Raw genomic sequence first — 23185 nt, 5'->3', positions numbered from 1 at the left:
TAAAGGGTCCAGACAATAATGCTGGAGCCTTCTATATGTTTTATGCACATGGTATAATATCTTTATAATCCATGTAAATGTTAGGGTAAGTTATCTGTTAATTTGTTGTCCTATAAAAATCAATTATTACAAAACAATCCCAGTAAAGCTTAATAATCTGAATGTCTTTACTACCACTGCCCATTTTTATGGCTGATCCAGAAGTCTCTGTTTTGAATTTTTAGTGTAATGCTGATTTTCTTGCTGCATTTTTACACTATTCCTCTAGCATAGAGGAACATGTCTTGTGTCATCTTGTGAAGGCTGTCTACCTCAGCATTTAATATTAATGCTTCTACTGTATATGCCAGCAGCATTCATAATAATTTATCTGCCCACCAGCAGGCAGCTGTAAACAGGACCTCATTAGAAAAAATAAAGCGTTTTGGCACATGCTTGCTGATATGTTTATATTTGGTTTAGGTCTTCACACTGATATCCAGCATAATATAACACATTATAATAAATATCAAATCATTTCAGTGGTAACACATCAGAGCTAGACAACACTAACTGTGAAATATGTGATTTACTGCCCATGTCAAAGCCCACAACTGAACCCATGACAATGCCAGTTTGTTCAGTTGGTGCAGCCTCCACCTTTATATCCTGTATGTCAGTTCAATTAAATTCAATTCAGTTTCATTCATATAGCATCAATTCATAACAAAGGTTGTCTCACGCCAGTTTACAGGGTAAAGTTTAAGACCTTATATAAACATAAAACTAATAACTGTAAATATAACAAATCCCACATACTGTAGAGTAAACCTTTAATTGCCAAACAATAAATATTTACGCACAGCTCTGAGCTTAGGAATACCTGTAAATGATGGGGGGGCTAAGTTACTGTAGCCTCACATGAAACAATGGTACTGTAGCAGAATAAATTGATAGACGCTGGGGGACGTCCTTCATATACTGAGCTCCTTTATTTTCTAAAGTCTGTAGCTTTGAGGTGACCTGAACCATTTCCAACTATAAGCTTTATCAATTGATGAGTTTTAGCAGCGTCTCTGTGTTTGTGCTCTGTTTGTGTCGAATGTCACTCTTAACCCTTATCTTCAGAGCAGTGGAAGTCTTCATCCGGGACAAATATGAGAGGAAAAAGTACTACAATAAGGAGGTAGTGGCCACAACACCAGTAAGTATTACCCATCTTGCTATTTTTTTTTACTTTTTGCCTGTAGGTCCTTATTAATATTATAACAGTTTACAGAACTGCCATGGTTGGATGAGACCATAATCAGCATACATACTATTTTTGGTAAGGTACAACATATTGACAATAACAAACATAAATGATTGGCCATAAATTGCCTTTTGCCAAGAATATTAGCTAATGATTGATTCCTCAAAGGCTTGAACGCATCACAGGCAGTTTGCATGGTTTTGATTGCTGTTGTGTTAAAGGTTTAACTTACTTATTATATTTGGCATCCTTGGCTTTAATTTTAATGAATTCCTGTCCTGTCAAAGCATGGTTGGCCTCCAGTATCCCTGTGTTTCACTCTTCTCTGGGTCTCTGTAAAGTTTACCGTTTGTGCTTTTACAGTTGCTGACCTTTCCTACGCTTTCATATGTCCCACTGGTGATGTTTGATATGCTTAGAATTTTGGGGGGGGGGGGGGTGGTAACAAAGTCCTCCTGAATCCTTTTGAACCCAGATTGTAGCCCAAACAACAAAGGCATATTGGATCTGATACCTAGTGTTGAGGCACACTACTACACTACACGCTACAAAATAACCTTTCTAAAACACTTATCTTCTGACACAAGTCTTCATTGGTTAGGTGTGTGTGTGCGTGTGCGTGTTTGTGTGAAATAAGAACCTTGTTTGTGTGAATGATGGTAGAGAAATGATGCTACTGTGTGTCTGCGTACGTGGGTCGATGCACATATTCTTGTCTCATTTCCAGAGAGATTATCTTTGTGAGGTGTGCTTTTGAGTTTCAGTCCGTGGATTGCATTCATTCAGGGAGTTATGTTTTAAATCTATGCTTTTTTGTTGTTGCAAGGGATAATACAGTTACAATTGTTACATGACATTTAAGGACACAAATGGCAACAAACTAACTAAGGCTAATTGTGCAAAGAAAGTCCTACATGATTATATGTGAAATATGTAATCATGTAAAATATTAGTACATCAACAGTTTTCTATCTACAGTACAGGAACTCAGTACATACAATCAGTACAGTATAGGAAGAAAGATCCACTGTACACCGTAGTAAGATACAGTTTTACTTTAGAATTTTAAACTTTCTGGAACAGCATTTTATTCCACACAAATACACAAATAATATTATGTGCAACGTTTGAATTAAATTAATTGATAATTAGTCTAACACATCCAATGATGCTTTCAATATATTTGAACTCTGGAGATTTTTAGTGAAGCAAGTGATGATTTAGCTTAGAACTGCATATTTCTACTATCTGCAGTAAACAGAAACTGTATTTTCTACACAACATGGTAACCAAAGAAGGAATGTTTCTCATTTGTAGTTGCACTGGAATGTCTAGATTTTAGGATGCTCCGCACTTTGTTACTATCCGAAAGTAGTCACATGCACGCTCATCACTAACTGCTGGGCTCCTGGTCTTGGCATAAAATGGTGTAACTTGCTCTAAGACAACTTTAGCTGCCTCAAACCTTGACAGCTTGTCCACTGCGCCTGGCCTTTGCAATACGTATTGCAGTTATAAATCACCTTAATTTCTGGCCGCTTGGCCAAGACTAAAGTGTGCAGCCTGTGTGTTACGTGGGGCAGCATTTTGCGAGAGCTGGACCCTGGTGAGGTAGAGGAATCTGATTACATTTTCTATACTGATTCTGCTGACTGAACAACTGGTTTGATCTTTGAATCGGATTAGCTAAAGGATAACAGAAGCAGCCATGCAAAGCAAAACTGACGTTGGCTTCCAGTCTGTCTAGCTCCAAGTCAGTCCAGATCACTTGTACAGTATGTTGTTTGACAACTAATTTAACATGGAATATAGTGAGATTTTGATGTATTGAAATGAGGCATTAATATAAGGTTGTGCCAAAGTCATTGCCTGAACAGACAGGCAGATGCTGTAGGTGCTATAGCCAGTCTAAATTCCAGTAGATCTTAATTTTAAAAGTGTACCTTTTGGACTAATCAGAAAACAAGATGCAAAAAGCCAGAAGATTACAGCACTTGATAAGACTGAGTCGCTTGTCCTATTGCTCTAAAGCAGCTTTGCCAATCACAGTGATGACTTGGTGAACAGTTTAGCAAATTGAAAGGATTCTGTTGAAATGATCTTGTTGTCTGAAAGATGGAGCCCCACAGTCAGAATATGCAAAAATCATTAATTAAAAACGAAGCACAAACATGTTTTTTTATGCATAGTGGCTGTGAGCTCTAGCTTAAACAATGAGGTTCGTCAAACCTGTCCTGATCTTGTTTACACATATTCAGACTTACTGTAAACCAACCAGTGTTGGAGCTCATCTTGTTGATCAGTTTATACTGTATAGCTACTTTATGTCTTTACTCATTTGTTGTTGTTATTTTGTTTGTTAAGCCTTGTGTATAATGACATTTTTTCCTCAGATTAGCACTTGCATACCTAGACTAAATATAGTGTAATGTGAAGTCTCAGCCAACTGGCAGTTGCGATTGCTATAAACATAAAGACAAAGGAGCATGTGTGGCCGCATGTGCTGCCACACAGCACACTTACTGTAGGCACTTTCTGAAAATAATGCCAATAATCAGCAGACAGCAGACCATTTTTATTTCTGTCAGATCATTAGTTCTTTTGGTTCTTTTGTACTGTTACACTCGTTAATTATTTTAGTTTCATTACATTTTTTAGTTTGAGGCTGGTTGTGGATGATCTCCCGGCCTGGTAAAAGTGTCTCATGGGGAGTGAACCACTAGCCATGTTGATTATGGGGAGAGTTGAGGTAGGTTTTTTGGTTCCTTTGGCTTTGTTCTTTATTCTATTAAATTGTCATTTGCATATTATGGTTTAGATTTATGTAATAAGTCTTAGTGATGTACTGATTGTCCTGTTGAGTTTAGCAGGTATTTGTCCTTTAGTTACCCCTGTGTGTTTTACTGGCCTGATCAGCCAGTATACAGTACATGTTTCTCTGTTTGTGTGTTCAGGGTCATTTTTTTTTCTGGTAAGCATTTGGTCCTGTGGTCTTACTCAGTTTAGTTTGTTAACTTCTTATATGTGCCCAATTGGGTTATGGTATTCTGTTGTATTTTGTTTCTTTTCCCCTTCCTCCTTAAATAAATTGCATTATTTTGGAAATATCCGCTGGTGTCCTCCTACCTGCCTGCTCGGTTCCTCACAGCATGAAAGAAAAATGTGCAGAGAAGCTTTCAAACATACAGTAAACGCGGTACATTAATGTGAAATGTCCATGTTCCCAGCAGTCTTTGTCTTCCCCCCTCTGTCTCTGCTTTTGTTATTCTTATTCTCATCTTTCTGTGTCTCTGTTGTTCTCTTTCACCTCCTGCCTCTCTCTCTCTGTTTTCCTTGGCTTTCTCTGAAGCGTTGCCAGCAGCAAGACTGTGATCTAGGATCTGTTTCTGCCGCCCACGCAGACGGCTTGGCTTTTTTATGCAAATTAATTATTAAAAACAACTCATTATCACTTTTAAGCAGTTTCATGCAGATGGAGAATAGAAAATGAGCGTGCAGGCTACAGTAACCTGAGCTATAGCATGTGTGTGTGTGTGGGGGGTAGGAGGCACATTGAATGTGTTAGTTTGACTTTTTGGTTGCGCTCTTATAGAAAACAAAAACAGCTCATGTCGCTGCATCCCTCACAGTACACTATCATGTTATACTACATTAACCGAATTACTAATATTTAGATTTACATATACATATATACTAGTATTAATTACTAGTAATGCTAGTATTGGTTTAAATTACTAATCATTAAAGGTACAGTTGATGATATTGGCCTGGATGCGGTTGATGTTTAAACTGTAATGTACTGTATCATACAACTGCATCAAACACATTTACAGTTATTCATTTTCTTGCATTCTTTTGCAGATATGATCTTTACTAAATACTGTAGGTTGGCAAAAAATAGTGCTCTTGTAAAACTATGTTAAAAAAATTAAGACAGTCATTTCTATTCTGAAATAAAATATCAAAAACTTGCAGCACACCCTGAGGTTTTGCAAATTTTTAATGAGTATTATTGCATTTGTGTTCTAGGTAACATCCATCCGTCCGTTTTCTACACCCTAATCCCTCATGCGGGGTTGCAGGGGGCCCCTAACCCAGTCATCTACGGGCGAGAGGCGGGGCACACCCTGGACAGGTCGCCAGTCCATCACAGGCCAACACACACAGACAGACACACACTCACAACTTCGGGCAATCTAGAGTGACCAATTTGTGGACCTTTTTGGACCGCCTCTCCAGGTTTACACGAACACGGGGAGAACATGCAAACTCCACACAGAAAGGCACCTGGTCTGCCCCGGAAGTGTGTGTTCCAACATATGTTTTTATGTTCTGGATTGAAGCAGTTTGTTTGTTGCTGGAGTTAATAGTAGAACTGCTACATTAAAAATGTAACAAGCATTATAATTCTATTTTTCTTCTAATTATAATGATAAATTGTTCATGGTTTTTGATCAGTTAAGGCTCTTTACATGTGTGTGTGTGATTCAGCTACAGGTAGTCTCTACTTGGTAAATTAAACCATTGTTATTAGGTTATGTAGCTGACGTGTTTAGTACCAAGACAAGAAAACACACCATCAGACTTGCAGGTCAGAATTTGTCTTATTTGACAGCATCATTGAAATCGTTTTATTTGGATTCATGTGAAACACTTTTATATAATTCACTGTTTTTGTGATAGTGTTTGGCATGGCAGGTTCTGGCATCAGTGTGTGAGTGTGGGAGTGAATGGGTAAATAAGAAGTAGTTCTTTGGATCCCGGAAAAGTGTTTAAATGCGCTATATAAGTTCGGACCTTTTACCATTTAAGTGTGTGAAAAGACTGAGACTGATAACCTTCTATACTGTATAAAGGGAGCAGTGTTCATCTTTTTTTCACTCCCTCATTTCCATTGCTCGTACTGCATAAGCTTATTGTTCTACCATGAGTAAGGTACTAGGTGTGGGGGTGTGTATGTGGATGCACATTATTTTAAGGTTACTAGACATCACAATACATCCTCCAAACTGTGTGTGATGATCCCAGTGATTGGCCTAAAAATGTCAAAGGAGAGCAGCGTGGTCAACCCTGGAGGAAAACTTCCAATGATTTTCCAGCCTTATTTTCCTGTGTTAGTCATAGCGATGTCCCGTCTGCCGCGTCCTCACTACTTGCCAATTTCCTCTGTGTTCCTGCAGCCAGCTGTGGCAGCCTGCTTAACTTCTGCCGTCCGCTGACATATTCTACTTTGACATCACTGAACCTAGAGGCAGAGGTGGCCAAGATCGCTTTTATTGTTTGTGTTGAGTCGGAGAAGGCAGATTTTCTATTTCAGTTTTTTATCAGTTATGAATCGTTAACAGTAAATTTGAACACACCAGCAGCAAATATTTGACTTTTTACTTTCTTCACTACTGATATTTTCATGAACTTTTTAGTTCAGCCGATGGCAACAATAATACACTGCCACAAAAACCCAAAAGTTTCTATAGCTCACGATACAGCCTACTGTATCACAGGATGTAGTGTTTTAGGAGTGTAGTGGTGTTTTCTGTGCGAGAAGTGAGACATTCAGACACATAACCGTTACAATTGCATCCTTATGGTCGGGTCAAACAAAATCAACCCTTCAGATTGTATAATTTAAGTTTTATCTCTGCAATAGTACAAGTTACTGTAAGCCTTTACCATATCTTTTGTTCAGTTGAATTTACTGTCTATAGCCTGTGCTATGAGCAATGATTTGTGTCTCCAAGTCCCAATATCTATTTAACCTCTGTGCACTTGCTTTCAACCAGCTTGTACTTGCTTTGTTTTCTCCCCTCTCTCCGTTCTGCTTCCCCTTCCTCCCATGTTCCTTTTGTCCTCCTCCTTTCTCTTTCTCCTTTCAGCTTCGTCTTTATCGTTTGTCTTTGCTCGTTTAGTGCTGTGTCAACGTCTTTGGCAGCATGAAAGTCAGAAGACAAAGTTTAGAGAGACAACAAAAACAAAAGACATCAACACAATCAGTGGGGGAATAGAAAACCTCCATGTCTCAGCTGTGCTTCCTTTCTCCACCACAGGCAACGAAAGCCAGCGGTCGTTTGATGCCTTCACATGTGAGGAGGGAGCGTGAGGGAAGAAAATATACAAAAAAATAGAGAAATTCTTCTGTTCTGCCCACAGAACAACACAGTCATTGTTAGTTCCAGCCCTGAGGTGGTTTAGAAAGCGGAGAACGAGATGGAGGTGGTTGATGGAAGTGATGTAACCCCTTTCTGCGAGTGCATTTTTCTCACACTGACCTTTAAAGTTAGTTTTTAAGGGGGGCTGATGCTCTATAGCTATCTATCTATAAGGTCTCACAAATGTGTCAAAATGCATTTCCTCTATCATCAAGAGAGAAAACATTAGCAAAGCCAATCTCTGTAGGTCGCCCTGTCTAATGTTCCCCAGCATTTACCCACTATGATGAACGAAACTAGTAAATTATACAGTATATAGCTAACAATGTTTAGAAAAATCGTTTGATTATGAGTTCACCCAGTTCTGGACACATGCATATTTTTTTGCTGTATTTTTAATGGTATGATTATGTACTTTCAGGAATAATCAGTCTGTTGAGCTGTTTATTTGAGAGGCGGTACGGTGGGAACAAGGCACAAATCTAGGGGGAGGCAACTGAAGCTGTGGTGCGTGCAGAACAGCCAGATGGCAAAGTATAAATGAGGAAAAGAGAAGAGTCGAGGCCAAGGTAGCGTCAGAAGTGTTTGCTGAAATCTGTTAACTGGCTTGTCTCATTTCAGAAGATTGGAAAGGTTTTTGCAGTAAAGCAGCTGATGTCGGCTTGGATGGCTTTGGGAACAAAACACAATAAAAAAACGTAATTATTGTAGACAGTGTGGTGCATTTGGTGATTGCCTACTCTTTTGCTCGATAATGGGTGCAACGAGCTGCAGAAAGCACAATTAAGAGCTTTCAGGTTTGAAATGTGTGGAATCGTCCGAACATACTGTACTAAATGTAATGATATGCTGTGCATTTCTTCTTATTAGTGCATGTCACCTTCAGTCAAAAAAGAAATATCTCAGAGGAAGGGAAATGGAGGGATCAGAATGCTGAAGCTTCATTTATTGAGATTTTTTGTGTTCAAACCACATTGAATGGAAAATAGATTCTGTGATGTAGCATCCAGCTTCTAGATCCAGTTGCTGCCTGTTGTTTTTAGAAAAAACATACATACATTGCGAGAGACAAACTGGAAAATAAAGGTGGAGATTCAGGAATGAAAGATATGAGCCTTTAGACCTCCTCTATGTCACCAGTGCATCAACAGTCATTGGGTCAGAGCAAGACATGGTTGCTGTCACTCTTCTTGATCACAGTTTCCTGTCCACAAAGTGCTTTAATGGCTGAAATAAAAATGGCTTGAGAAAACACCCACCTACTGTTGCTTGTAGATGGCAGAGTTTAAATCAGGACTGTGCTCAGTCCATCACGGGGTCAGTGGCAGGTCACCAGAAGCCGTCCTTGCACTGTATAGCTGTTTGTGGCTGCATGTGTCCCTGCTTTGGTGCCCCTTCGCTTCCTGCAGCTGTGGGGCTGGTTGGAACCTTGGCTTGCAAACCTTGTAGCACAGTGTGTTCTGGTGTAGAGCAAAAAGTCATCCTTCATCTGTTCTATTATGTTTACTGCACTGCTTAAACCATATTCGGTTCTACCTGTTCTTTCCTTTTGTCTTCAGTTTTTTCTTTTCTTTTTGTTTCATTGTCTGTGTCTAACCGTGTGATATCCTTCCAGCAGAAGTCCCCTGAAGCTGCTCCTCCCTCCACCTCACCGTCCTCTCAGGATGACAGGAGCAGACATGAGGTACATGTGTCCTTTGTGTTGTTTTGCTGGGTTTTCGTCATACCACCCTGCTTCACGATCAGCACCCTGCTGGAAATTCCATATGCCATGACCAGATTCATAGAACTTGTTATATCACTCAAATTTTTTTTGCACGCACGCACGCACGCACGCACGCACGCACGCACGCACGCACGCACGCACGCACGCACGCACTTTTGATAACTTTTATGGCCTTGAGCTACAGGCAGGGTTTGGAGTGACTATGACTTTTGAAGAGCTCAATGTACAGATGACAGCTTCTCTTCTCTTTCGTGAAGGCTAAACTTCATAGTCGAGGTGGTCAAAGGCAAAAGGCTGCTAAACTGGTGATAGAGCAAAGTGAAAATTCACTATTTCTGGTATTACAATATAACACAGACTCTATAACAATCTCAGTGTAAAATACATTAATGATTTTGTTTTCTCATTAAATTGAGATCTGCTATATAACATGAGCAAGAAAGGAAAACTGAACATGTTTGATTGTAGAAGCTCAGAAGAGAGAGGAAAGAATACACTGTTTAACCAAAATTAGACTTCTGAATTACAGCAAGCCGTTTCAAACCTTAAGCCTTAAAAGAACACCTACACACTGGGTTATTTCTGTAACCACATTTATGGGTTATTTGTGCTGGGTCACAATTCTGGGTTGTTTGATGAACTGTGAACATATTGTTGGGTTGTTCATGCTGGGTCAAGTGCCTTTAGACAATCTGAACTCCTATTTGGGTTAATGTGACCCAGCGTATGGGTCAAATATTTCCCCGCTATTCCATCTTTCTAGAACTTTCTACAGACATCTTTTGACTCCTGCGGTTAGAAGCGGTAACTGGACAGCATACAGAGAACAATGGTAAGTAAAATATTCATAAAATCATAATTTCTATTCTTAACACTGTAATGAATACTTACAGTGAATACATTTTAAGCAGCTACTGTTTTTTTATTTTCTTATTACACTACAGTATTATTTTATTAGATACAAACAGCTAGCTAACACTGAGTTATTGAGGTACTGTTTAGTCTAACCCTCTAAAAACGATTTAATTACATGTGTTACAGTTACTTGGCCTTATTAGTTATTTAGTTTCTACTTAGTTACTGTCCTGCTCTGAATATCTTTTTAATACTATTTGCATTAGAAAGCGTTAGCTAAAAAATCACTTTGCTAACATTAGGTAGCCAGCGCTTCAGCTCATCTGTTTCAGCTTATCGGCATAATAAATTTTACAATGCTCAGTCAAAGGCTGATGGACTAACGTGACGTGAAGGCATATATGTCAGAGTATAAATAGCAGAATGTAATGGAGCCTAATTCTTTTCTCTACTGGTCACAGCTTTCAAGTATCGCAGACACGTCTTTTCTCTTTGACGTATTTTGTATCAACATATGAAAATGGGGCTGATCCAATTTGTCTCTAGTTTTCGGTAGTTTATTGTTGAATCAACAATGACTCAGGAGCACCGTAAAATCGTCTGAACTAAACTAAAAATCCAGTGGAGGAAAAACTGCAAGTATTGTATGATTAAACCTATGTAATGTACTTACTGTTCTATATTACTATAGGAACAGAGTTGATGCAGATGAACTACTTTGACAGACATTACCTGAGTGGCTGCTGGACACCAATTAGAGACAGTTAAAGGTGAGCAACAAAAGTCAATATTTATGATCCAGCTTCATCTCATATACAATGGAACGTGCACTGTAGCCAAATATTAGACACTTAGATTATTTAACTAATTTTCATACTGTATGTGTAATCATCAGGTGAGGAGCAACCTGGTGGAATCAACCAGTCCTTCAAAATCTGGGCCTCAAGGATGAAATGACAACTTCCCAGGCTTTCTGCTTTTGTGACTGAATCACTGTTTTTAAATTATCTCTTTTTGTTGCAGTTTATTAATTTTATATACAGTACTGTATTCAGATTTTGAAGCAAATAATTTGTGCAAATGAAATTAAATAAATTTAGAAATTACTTTCTTGGTATTGTGTTTGTCTTGTTATGCAATGTTGAGTATTATTATTATTATTGATGTTACTGTTATTATATTTGTATACTTTTGATTTTATTGTAGCAGATTCAACTTAAAAGTTTGATATTAATGCAGAAACATTAATATTCCTCAAAGTTGGGGCACCAGGTTTGTTTTAAAGCTAAAACCACACATCAATCTAGTCAACGCCAGATGTCAATTCAATGAGTTACTAGTTATGAACAACAATAACAACTTTCTTACAAAAAAAATCTGTCTCTAATGTCGTGAATTCTTGTCGCGGTTTAGTGACCTCTGCTTAAATCTGAAGAATAATGCACACAAAAGCACATTTCCTTTTAACTTTTCACTAATCTAATACTACTGGATATACGAATTACATAATATGGAAATACTCAAATAAATAGAACAGGAAATGAGCAAATAATCAGCATGAGATGATCAGCAATGGATGAATCAATAAACAGAGTGTTGGTGTTGGTTATGACAGATAGTGCTAACAGCAATTAATGAACATATGTGAACACAATCACAGAAAACACAGCCATCAGAAATGAATGGATCAATGAGTAACAGGATAAGAAATAGGCAAGATCTAAGTGTGTGATGGCTTCGATCAAGCGAAAAGAGTATTTGTCTCTAACTTATACAAACCTAAGGATAACTAATGAATTTGGAATGTTCAATTTTAGCGCTTTGAGAAACACCAGACTTCTCAGAGGATTAGGGATGTTCGTCTTACCTTAGTTTGGAGCTGTAGGCCGCTGTGCAGCGTCTCCAGTTACCGGCTTGGTTGAGCAGACGTGCCCTCTCTGATCCAGGTGCCACAGCCTCTGGGCCAGGAATCATCGCCCGCGGTGATGATGATGGCTCGGGGTCAGCAGGACTCTCCAAGGCTGGACAGCCAGCCTGGACTTTCCAAGGTGTTTCAAAACGTCAGCGCAACTAGCCCAAAAGGAAAACGAGCTGGGATCGAATATGATTAGTCAAAAATAGCGAGTCGACCAAGCACTGTTTGTAATAGTTTCAGTTTCGCTGAATTTGTGGAAATGACTTTCTAAAGTAAAAAAATTCGCTGCTCGTTCGTAATTCTAAGTTTATCGTAAGGTTACAAAATTTAAGAACAAAGGAAAATTAAAGAAAAGTAGTGCGATGCAAGAAGAAAGGTGAAACAAGTTTGAAAATAGAGGGAAATCCGATTCAACTAGGGTGTCACTGGTTTAAATACCCCTGGGGCACTGGTCACTGCAGGGCGGAGAATTTAGTTCAACCAGTGGTAAAGAGTTCCACCTCTTCAGATCAGGAATCAAACTATTTGATTTGGATTGCTCCTAAATCTGGGATAACCAAGATTTCCTCTTTTCATCAAGCTCAAAGTTCCATCACATTATAACACAATACACATGTAACAATCACTTTGGCACTCAAATAAGCACAGAAGTCAGAATGGTTAAACAGCAAAATTAAATGCATAGATTATTAGGTTTTTACATGTGGCCCCTAAAACGCTGTAACAACCTTGTGAGATTTAGGTTGTGTCACCTAAAAGTATCCATGGTCTTTTGATGTGCACTTAGCCATAAGTGTTTTGCTCATGTTAAACTCACAGTTCTGTCTGTGAGAGGAAACGGTGTCCTGTGGAATAGACAAAGGTTCCGTGCATTCTTATCTTCTGGTGAATCGCAGCTTTGTCTCTGTGGAAGTGAGTGAACCTTATAGGTTGTGTTATGTTACCTAGGTCCAAACGTGGATTGCCACACGATTTACAGCTTCTCCCGACTTGAAGTCTGTTGTTTGGATGGTTACATGTCTTCAAGAAGAAATAGCAATTCCATTTGCCAATGAACAGGACGTTTAGGGTGTAAGTAATGACATACAGTAGCATTTGGGTAATATTTAACCCAGCTATATAGTTCTTTTTGACTTATTAGATGGGTCAAATAAAACAACCCAGTGTTTTCTGTAGTTCATATTTAACAAAACAATAGGGTTAATTTGACTCATCACATTACTGTAGGTTGAATAAAATAACCCAGCATGCTGGGTTAAAAATAGTGTTACCCAGTATTCTGTCCAATAGTGACCCAGCAGCTGGGTTATGGTTGGGTTATTTTTTAACCCAGCATCTTTTAGGGTGTACAGTAGATTATACTGTTTATCATTGTGGTGCTGTGGGTCTTCTGGGTAGCTCTTCCCTCAGGGGGCGTCTTGTCAAATTATTTTCCAGATTAAAAATTACACAGCAAAAACAACATTTTATATTTATTATTCTCTGAAGTAATCCTTAATCAGTCAGAGTATAGTAGACATGACTACTAATTATTGCAAGTGTTGAAAAATGTGTTTGCTGTTCTACTTACTTGATGAACCAAGACTATGTGCAGATCATGCTGAAAGATGGAGGGTGATAATGGTTTGTCTCCACAATTCACAGACATCCACTTTAAGTAAATTAGGAGCAAAACTAACGTGACGTGTGGAGGAGGATCCCAGCTGGAATTGCTGTGTTTTATTAGTGAGCATCTGATGGCACTGTAATATCATGCTAAACTTGCTAGAGCTAATTGGCCAGTGCTAGTCTAATTAGGTCGTGGTTAATAGACTCAGAGCCTCAGAGATAATGAACTGAGAAGTGCAACTAAAATACAACCTATTTACTGCATGAACACCAATAGTATTGCGTTGTGTACTGTATATTCTTTTACATAAAAAAAACACACACATGCACAAACACAGATACACAATAGCACCTCTATTATTATTTAGTAAGGTCTTTACAAATATCTTCATAAATTCAAATTTGAAGCCTTTGAACCTTTCCTGTGTGTTCTGATTTTAATTTTTTTAACATTTTCGATTAATTTCTGGTGCTCCCAAAAGCACAAGTAGGATGCTAGTATAAATGGTCTCAGTTTTTATTCCGACTCGCCTCAATCTTAATTTTGATGATTATGTACTATTGGTTATTATGTTGTCAAGACAAATAACCATCTCAGCCTAAATGGCCATTAACATATAAACCGCTAATGAAGCAAATGCAATCGCGTGAACAGAGACAGAGGGAGAAACACACACAAACACTGTTATTGTTGCCATAATGGCCAGAATGTTGCTTTCACCCACTAGTCAAAAGCTTTTCTCTTTGGCATTCAGACAGTCATTTGACAAAGTCTGTTGGTGGCTGGCATCAGCGCAGGCTAATTTACATATAACAAAGCAAGACGGAACCATTTACCTGAAAAACTCCATTAACTCTTCACAGGCCTTAAAATTATTATACATTAAATCGTACATGGTGAGTGCATTAAAATCACATTAAGGAATGGGATCTAATTGTTTCTGACCCGCTGTGAGGTATAGAAAACCTTGGCCATTAGTGTAGATCTTACGTTAACTCCCTCAGAATATCCTGATGGTGATTTAATGAAGAAAAATGGCCCCATCTTGCAAGCTTAAGCATTATTATAAGATGAGAATTTAGCTGCTGCAGGAGAGAAACTTGTCAATAATATATTGTTACCATCAACAGTCTTTAGTCATTTGCATGATCTCTACATTGAAAATCAGAAAATTGAATTTGGTCGTGTAACATGCATAATGTAATGAAATATTAACCTAACATGAGTGTGGATATTTTTTTTGTTTGTGGTCGATTATTTCACCCTCTTGCACTGTGCTCCTTTCTAGAAGGAGCGTGAAAAGAAAAAAGAAGAGAAGAAGAAAGAAAAGGAGGCTGATAAACTAGAGAGACACAACAACATAAAGGTAAAAACACTGCTCACTAGAGAAAAAGAACTCCCTGTAGTATCCCTACAGTATCATACTGTACATACATAGCTTTTATTATTGGTGCATGTTACAGTATGTCTCTGATGGTCAAATATGTCTTCTGTCATAAGTTGATGACACACTTTAATTAAAGCACTGAAATTAGATCATTTGTTGTTTTGCAATGTGTAATGCTGATTTCTGGCATGACTCTGGCTTCTTTGCATATTGATTACAAATTCTAAAACGAGTAGACCTTAATTTCAGTTTTGACCATGAGGAGAAAAGCAGCCAAAATCTAGTCCAGTGGCACTGATGGAGCTTTTACGTACGTTGATGTTTGCTGTGCTGTGGAGGCCTGAATGAGGACAAGGATAAGTGCTGCCTTCTTTGTTTGTGTTGGAGGGCTGGTATAAATGCATGATGTGTGTCAACAGAGGGGCTATGTAGCTCCACCTCTGTAGTGCAGTGACTGAATCCTCAAGGGAAGCACCTCATAAACATTCATAATGCTCAGAGATGCTCTGTGCATCAGTATGGATCATTCCTCATGCACATGGAAATCATATTGCAATAAACATACCATATGTTTTGTGTGTGTGGTGTGTTTTATTTAGAATACAGTACTTGTCTTATTTGCCATGCGATGGCGAACTGCATTGTGCTGAATTTTGAGAAAAAGCAGCAGTGAAGGAGTAAATATCTGTGTTTCTAGGTCAGGGTTGGTACATTTAGATCATTTCATGGCCCGCGAAGCAGTGGGGAAATGATGGCGTTCTCTGCAGTTCTGTGTGTATCCTGTATGTGTGTGTGTCTGTATTTGGGGCATGCGTGTGTTGTGAGATGTTCTATAGCACAGGGATGTTGCTCAGAACCCGACATAACATATCCAGGATACTGTAAGTGAAACATCCTGGCATGACCTATTCTGCTAAACTCATCCTGGCTTGTTTTGTTGCATGTTTGCCCAGCGTGGAAGGAGGTGCAGCAGGCGCAAGCCTAGTGATGTGAATAGAAAATGTGTCTATCAAAATTATATCTGGTATGGGAGTGTGTCCACAAGAGTGAACAAATTGGACAGTACTTTTCAGTGACACACAATCTACCTGCACCACATTTGCGATCTAGCTAATGGTTCCTGTTCTAGTTCGTTATTATATATCTGTATTTGCTCCATGTACTTTGATATATTACTACCTTATTACTGTACGTGCCTTCAACTTGGTGAGCAGTTTCACGTGGAGCACTGAACATCAGCTGTGACATCATGTTTACGAGGGACAGCCCAAGATGTCAGTAGGAGTTACACTAAAGGGCAGGGGGGCTACTGGCAAAAGCTGGCCATACAGTACAGTAGGTGGAACTAGGGTGGCTGCAGAGCCCATGGCTGCATTGTGAACATGCCCACACACCCAGGGACCCTGGAACTGGTGCCAGAACTGATGACAGCAATATGGTGTGACAGGAGGGGACAGTGCTTTATTAAACAAATGTCTCATGTTTTCACTGCCTCCGTAAGACACAGTAACTATCTGCTTTTAAATTAAAGCAACCAATCTGGCTGGGCAGACATAACATTGACTTTTTTGTGTCCCGTTTTCTTATAGCACCACTGTTAAAATTAGAATCACACTCATACATTATAATGAAAATCAATTTACTGTCTGCCAAGATGTTTGGCAATGGAGTTTCTACTGGAACTTTGAAGTAATTTGTCTGACTGCTCTGCAAATGTATCCTGGGCTGAAGAAAACTGTTGCACTGTAAATCAATGTTGAAAAAAAATATTGTGCTTCTTGTAATGGCACGAAATGCAATCAGCAGATAATTATTTCCAAATGGTGAAAATCAAATCCCCTCCTGTGTACTGTTACACTGCCTTCCCGTCTGAACCACAAACAGGGTATGGATGCCTGCTCTGTGTTGCTCCACTTAAAGTGGTTATGATTGATTGATCCAGCCTCAGCCTTCACTGGCATCATACGAAATCACTCAGTCAAAATGGAATGTGTACAGTATACTATAAATCCAGACTGCATGATAATTGTGCTTTTGAATTACTACTTAGAAGGTAAAATACAGACACAGTTTAAAAATCAATAAAAAAAAAATCACCATATAAATTTGTTGCACAATTCAGTTATCGCCCCCGATGATGGCACAGTGTTGGTACGCTCTATGTGTACCAATGCGGCTACACCTGACTGGCTTCTGCAGAGCGTCAGTGTGAAGTTTAATGAGATAAATGGTTTAACTTCAAACATATGTTCATATTCATCTTCTTATTGCACATTTAATAAGAAGTTGTTGCTCTACTATGTACATATATATTAGTCCTGGATAACGATTAAAATCCTTAATCGCATTAACTGCATGGGTTTTCTGTGATTACTTGCGATTAACGCATTATTATGAGAAGCATTCAGTAACAAATTCAAAAGTAGTATATTGTGCATTTTTATTTTAAAACTACCACTCTCCGGTGAGAGCAACAGTTGGTGCACGTTGTAACGCCGTAGATTTACTAGTCCTCTACTTTTCATACAGCTCGTGTATTCTTCCTGTGATGGTGCGTCTTCAGGGAGGCTCACAAGTGCCGTCATTCATTGCAATTCCATTAACGTTCCTCAGACCGACATCTTCCAACACTACTCGGCCTGCAGTTTGTAGCTAACCACTTACTGTAGCTATGGCATTTGTTATCTTGTGTTCTATTATTTATACTTCTCCCACACGCTGCATTCAATGTAGTCTGCCGAAGTCTCCCTCCGCTGTTTGTTTAGGTGGGTGGTACTTCAGACTCAAAGTACTACGGTAATTTGGCTGATTAAGATTCAACTTTGAGGGGGATTACTTGTTTCCGTGAACTTCATCATTCAGAACAGATTCAAATCGACAATGTCCACATAACCCACTTTTATTCTATTCGGTTCTGCTGTGACCCTGTGTTTATTTATATGAGAATTCAGAGTCAGTGAGCAACAGACTTTCCAAATATCAATAATAAAAACAAACTGCATTTGGACTCACCCTGGAACTATTTGGATTATTTCTCCCACAGTGTCTCTGCATATTTTACAGCTTCCTTCTATAATCCAAAGACAGGCAGTCATCTTAATTGGTGACTCTAAATTGTGTGAGTGAGTGTGATTGTCTGTCTTTCTCTTTGTGTGGCCTGTCTAGGCTGTACCCCACGTCTCACCCAATTACAGCTGGGATGTCGGTGGACCACAAGTGGTTGTGTAGTATACTGTACAGTAGGTAAAACCTTTGGGCAACATTCTAAACATTATGAATTAATCTAAAATTAGTTTGACATCAGTCAAATAGTACATACAGAGAGTATCAGTGGAGTTATATTGACCTGCTCATTGTACTGTGTTTGTATGCAACAGTTGGCTTTTGTTGCAGGCCTGGAAGCAGTCCATGGTCCTTTTTGCATGTGTTCATGCTGGCAGAGATGCATGGTGTTGCTCATGTCCTTTTCTTCCTCCTTATCAGCTTTGCTTCTGCTGCCATTGAGCCCCAGTGTCAAGGATACATTTGAGGACATTTATTGTCTGTGCGCAAATGAGAGAGAAAGAGATGCAGAGCAAGTGACTTGTTAGTCTAAGTGAATGCTAACGTGCTGAAAGCTGCTGAACTACAGTATAGCAGGAAACATACTGACACGCGTGTTGGCCACTCTCACTTTCCCCCTGTCTCTCACATCGTCATTCCTCCATTCACTATCTTTGTACCCAACTTGCCTTGCTCCTTCTCAAACCCTTTATTCTTTTGTGGGAATCGTCCCTCTTTCTCCAACACATTGTATGATCATTACTCATAGTAGTATGACCCAGCATCTTGAATGGAGTATTAAATGAGCCTGGAACAAAGACAAATGCTAGCCCTGAGAATGGAGGTTGTGGACTTTTATCAGATCTTTGATTTTGTCACTTCAGATTTTTAAATATATCAATATTAAACATTATAACTCAAAAACTACTTTTTGTTTCTATCGTGGCCAGTTTTGACCAATCGACCAATTTTTTTAAATTCTTATTTTTACAGTATAAAATTAACAAAATTTAGATAAAATTGTTTTCGTTGTAACATTAACACTTGGAAAAAGTAGTTTTTTAAAAATATATATATTTTGCCCAATTTTGGTCTATATATATAGAGAGAGAGAGAGAGAGAGACCAAAATTGGGCATATATATATATATATAGACCAAAATTGGGCATATATATATATATATATATATATATATATATATATATATATATATATATATATATATATATATATATATATATATATATATATATATATATATATATATATATATATATTTTATTATATATATATTTTTTTATTATTACGTAACAGTGTTGGTATATACTGTATCATTATTAAATCACTATCATCATTAAAAGCATGTGTGGGAATCGAAAGAGTGGCACAGCCCTAACGAGCAAGTTGTAAACTCTATTATAAGCACATATTGCCTGGCATCCACTAATCCATTTATGCCATTCAAGAGGTACTGTCCCCATCATCTAGGAACTTGCCAATGGGGTTTCGAGACCGATTAACTATATATTTTTTTTATTAACCTGGCCAACAGTCTTTCTATAATTCACCTATAAAACAAAACTTAATAATGCGTGTGTGTTAGAATCAAAGAGGTGGATGTTCAACTGCAAAATGGTGCATAAAATTTTTTATGTTAAACAGCAATATATTTGCACAAAATCATGTTGCAATGTAATTGTGATTGGTTTTTAGGACACTGGGTTGATAAGGACGGTAATATTTTGTACCATTGCTCAGTACTTGTTCCTTTTATCTTAGGGTTTGCATTGGTACACTGTAATACAGCATTTGTGCCCTTTTATTGTCTTCTGAACAAGTGTTCTGACCTTTAAAATTGACTCCAAGTTACTTCTCTTGAGCGATTATGTTATCATCTGCAGGGCACGTAGATGAATCGTCGAAGAATTGATAGGCGGGGAAGATATGTAGGGCATTTAAATGAAAAATTAACTAGAAGCAGTGACTTTTCTGCTCAACTATCTTCAAATAAACCCTAGGGATCCTCAGGGTTGGTCAGAATTGCAGTGAGTGTAATTGTCCACTGTTGTGTGTGAATCCACCAAGTGGAAAAGGCTCAGGTTAAGTGTTTAGGATGATGGATGGATGCTGAGACTGATCAATGTCCATTTTGCAAACAATCATAAATATGAAACCTATAGCAAAAGTCACAGGACAAGTGTGCAACATAAAGGACAACATAAAGGACAAATTGTACTCCATAGCAACACTCTGGAAGAGCACGCATTGCTTCTCAAGCAAGAAGTGACTCCATTATCTTTGTAGTTGTTTTCACATTCTCCTCAACTCCATTCATCTCCATCTCTCCTTCGTTCGTCCTCTCTCTGTGTCTTTCCTCTCTCTTTATAGCTGTCTATGTGTCTGCTGGCCTCTCTAAAAACACTAAATCACTGTCATCCCACTAAACCACTGGTGTGTGTTGTCTTTTTTTGCAGCACATGAATAAATTATCAAAGAGAACTAGAAGCTGTTTTCCTTCATAGAAAACACCAGTGCTTTTCTTTGTTGGAGAGGGAAGTAAAGGTGCGCGTGAGTTTCTGTGCATCCCGGTTGGTTCAGTGGAGCAAGTTGGGGAGTGTGTTATCGCTCGGCGCTCTGCACATCTGGATTGACTTGGGCTCTCAGAGGTTCCAGAGATTGGATGCGACACAGTTGCACACACGCGCGCACACTCAGTGGGCGCAGCTAAAGCATATCTGTGGTCGATTGAAGTTAGTTTGAGTGGATGGTGTGAAGGGCAGCCAAAGGAGCAGTGTTCTGTGACTAACAACATCACACACACACACACACACACACACACACACACACACACACACACACACACACACACACACATACAGAAACTAGGGCTATCTCAGGTTTACCAGTCGAGGAATCGATAGCATAGCAACAAGGAGGCTAATCAATAAGCTGGATTTGCTCAGCTAGAGGAAGAGAATCAGATCTGTTTCCTAAGGAAATGCACACAGACACACAAACCTTCCTGTCATACAAACTGACATCCCCTGTCTTCCACTATAAATGCACAGATGGATCATCAGTACACGGACAAACTTGCTTCTCTACGAGCTCAGCCACACAACACATTTTCTCTGATGTGATGCAGCACAGCCTATATGCCACTATATGAGTATATATATATATATATGAGTGTTATATCCAGCTTACCTCTCCAAATAGAGCGAGCCATGTCTGCTCAACTCGTTGGCATTTACACAATGCAGGGATTTGCAAATCATGAGATGCAACAGATCTTTTGGCAGTTATAGATTTGTGCAGACAAATGTGAAGATCAGTTTGTTTTGCCAGCTTAAATATGGGTCATTCATTAATCATGAGTGTTAAATTATTATTACATTATAGAGATTTAAACTTATTTAATACAATGATAATAGTCAGGGTTATGCTACACTGTGTCATGATTCATGTCATCTGTCACATCCTGTTTTATTTTGTTAACTTCCTGTCACTCTCCGGTTCCCAGTATCCACACCTGTTACCAATCAGTAATCAGTACCTGTATATAGCCTCCACCTTTCACAGACTCCAGTTGCCAGATTGTTAGTTTCCGTACTCTTTCCAGCATCTCTTGTTTAGCTACTCGTGTTTTGACCCTGATCGCCTTGACCCTTGCTTCTTGCCTGAACCCTGTGTATCCCGCTACCTGTGAGAGAACCGTGCCTGATAATCTGACCGTGAGTTTGTCTTATCCTTGCCTGTACTTTTGCCGAGCCTGCTTGTGTACCGAACCCTGTCTGGACATTGGATCAGAGATTGCCTGCACCCTTGTGTACTGCTTCATTGAACGACTTGTGTATGACCTGGACCGTCTGACCCTGCTTTGTCTAATAAACCTGTGTCTAATCACCATCGTGTTTCTGCGCCGTGCATGTGGGTCCGACACCTGCCCAAGTCTGACACACTGGATTAAATTTCACCTTGGGGTTTTATGTTAGAACTGAAGACACAAACTAGTCAGAAATATGAAATTATTTAATTTTATTTATATTTGCTGTACCTTATTCCTAATGTGCACTGGCCTGTTGTTTGTTATTCTACACAGACAGATGTATCCATTAGCAAAAATCTGAAATGTGATACTATGTCCACAGACCCATGTATTTAGTTGCATACATTAGGATTGCAGTACATTGGCTTATTGAGAAGGTGTCTCTTTAGGACAACCATACTGTATGTGGTCAAAGTGTGTCAGGCGTTCTCCGTGGCAGCTAATGCCCAGTTCAATCAAGGATCCTGATGAATCCCTGCTTAACAGGGTTCCAAAATCTTTATGACCAGCTCCCAATTTAGATCAGTTTTGAAGCATGTATCTTAATATAAGATTGTTTACTACTGTATGGGTTGTTCTGAAACAAAAAGTCAAAAATATTAGTTTTTCTCCAGCAGTTGATCTACAGTAGTGTCAACATCAATTAATCATCTATCTGTCTTACTAACATTGGCATGTTCATGAACAAGTCCTCATGCCCGGCTAAATTAAATATAAGTAAGGGTAAACGTTTGCTCACCAGCACACTCTTCTCTCTTGGTACTTTACATTTTTGCCCTTTGTTCTTTGTAAACTTTCCTTGTGGACACAGTTCTGAGTTCTGTATGTGTTGTTGAAGTCACTAGAGCAGTGAGGTCTGGACCTCTGTATGTTAAACACCATAAATCCAATTACTTTATGCAAAGTGGTGAAGGTGGGTGTCACAGCAACACCATGAGGTCCGGTTCTGCTTCTCCTCTGTTGGAATATGACATGAGAGGATGTTTGGCAAGCAGATAGCTGTGACTGAAATACCGAACCCTGCTGATACATGCTGATACGCATTTGCCCTTCATTTGTAAAGGTTAAAAACTACAGACTAAAAGCAGAGAGGATGATTCATTGTCCTTTCTAACCAGTGATTCATTTTAGCGTCAGCCTGTTGCCGTATTGTAGGTTCTAGTGTGAGCAGACATCGTCCTGTTACGGTCCTGGGCTCATCCCTGGCGTTGTTTCTTTCACTGGTCTTCCCTCGGTTCCTGCCCTTCACTCTGGCCACACTTCCTCCCTGATCTTCCCCTCTGCCACCTGCAACCCAGATTGATTGACTCATTCACCTGTGTCTTCCCCTCCGCTCTGCTTAAATACACCACCTCATTCACTCGTCCCCTGCTACATCGTCAAAGTTGCCAGGCCATGTTCACCTCTCGTGTCCCAGGTTGTGTATTTTTTCTTTCTTTTGGATC

At 39.0% G+C, this 23185-nt stretch overlaps 1 protein-coding gene across 9 annotated transcripts in view; it reads left to right on the top strand.

Moving 5' to 3' along the window:
* The window catches only part of smap1 (small ArfGAP 1), an 88156-nt gene that overhangs the window by 25432 nt on the left and 39539 nt on the right, over positions 1-23185 (top strand). For 3 of the 9 annotated variants that reach the window (XM_029175099.3, XM_029175096.3, XM_029175093.3), the window contains exons 4-6: positions 1108-1183; positions 8993-9061; positions 14771-14848. In XM_029175099.3, coding sequence (XP_029030932.1) covers positions 1108-1183; positions 8993-9061; positions 14771-14848 — 223 coding nt within the window. The remainder of the gene's footprint in view (positions 1-1107; positions 1184-8992; positions 9062-14770; positions 14849-23185) is intronic. The other 6 variants (XM_029175097.3, XM_029175094.3, XM_029175095.3 and 3 more) reach the window with 6 other exon arrangements.

This window comes from Betta splendens, chromosome 15 (genome assembly GCF_900634795.4).
Source record: "Betta splendens chromosome 15, fBetSpl5.4, whole genome shotgun sequence".
NCBI lineage: Eukaryota > Metazoa > Chordata > Actinopteri > Anabantiformes > Osphronemidae > Betta > Betta splendens.
The sequence above is the reverse complement of the archived record's forward strand: the minus strand, read 5'-3'. Positions and strand labels throughout refer to the sequence as shown.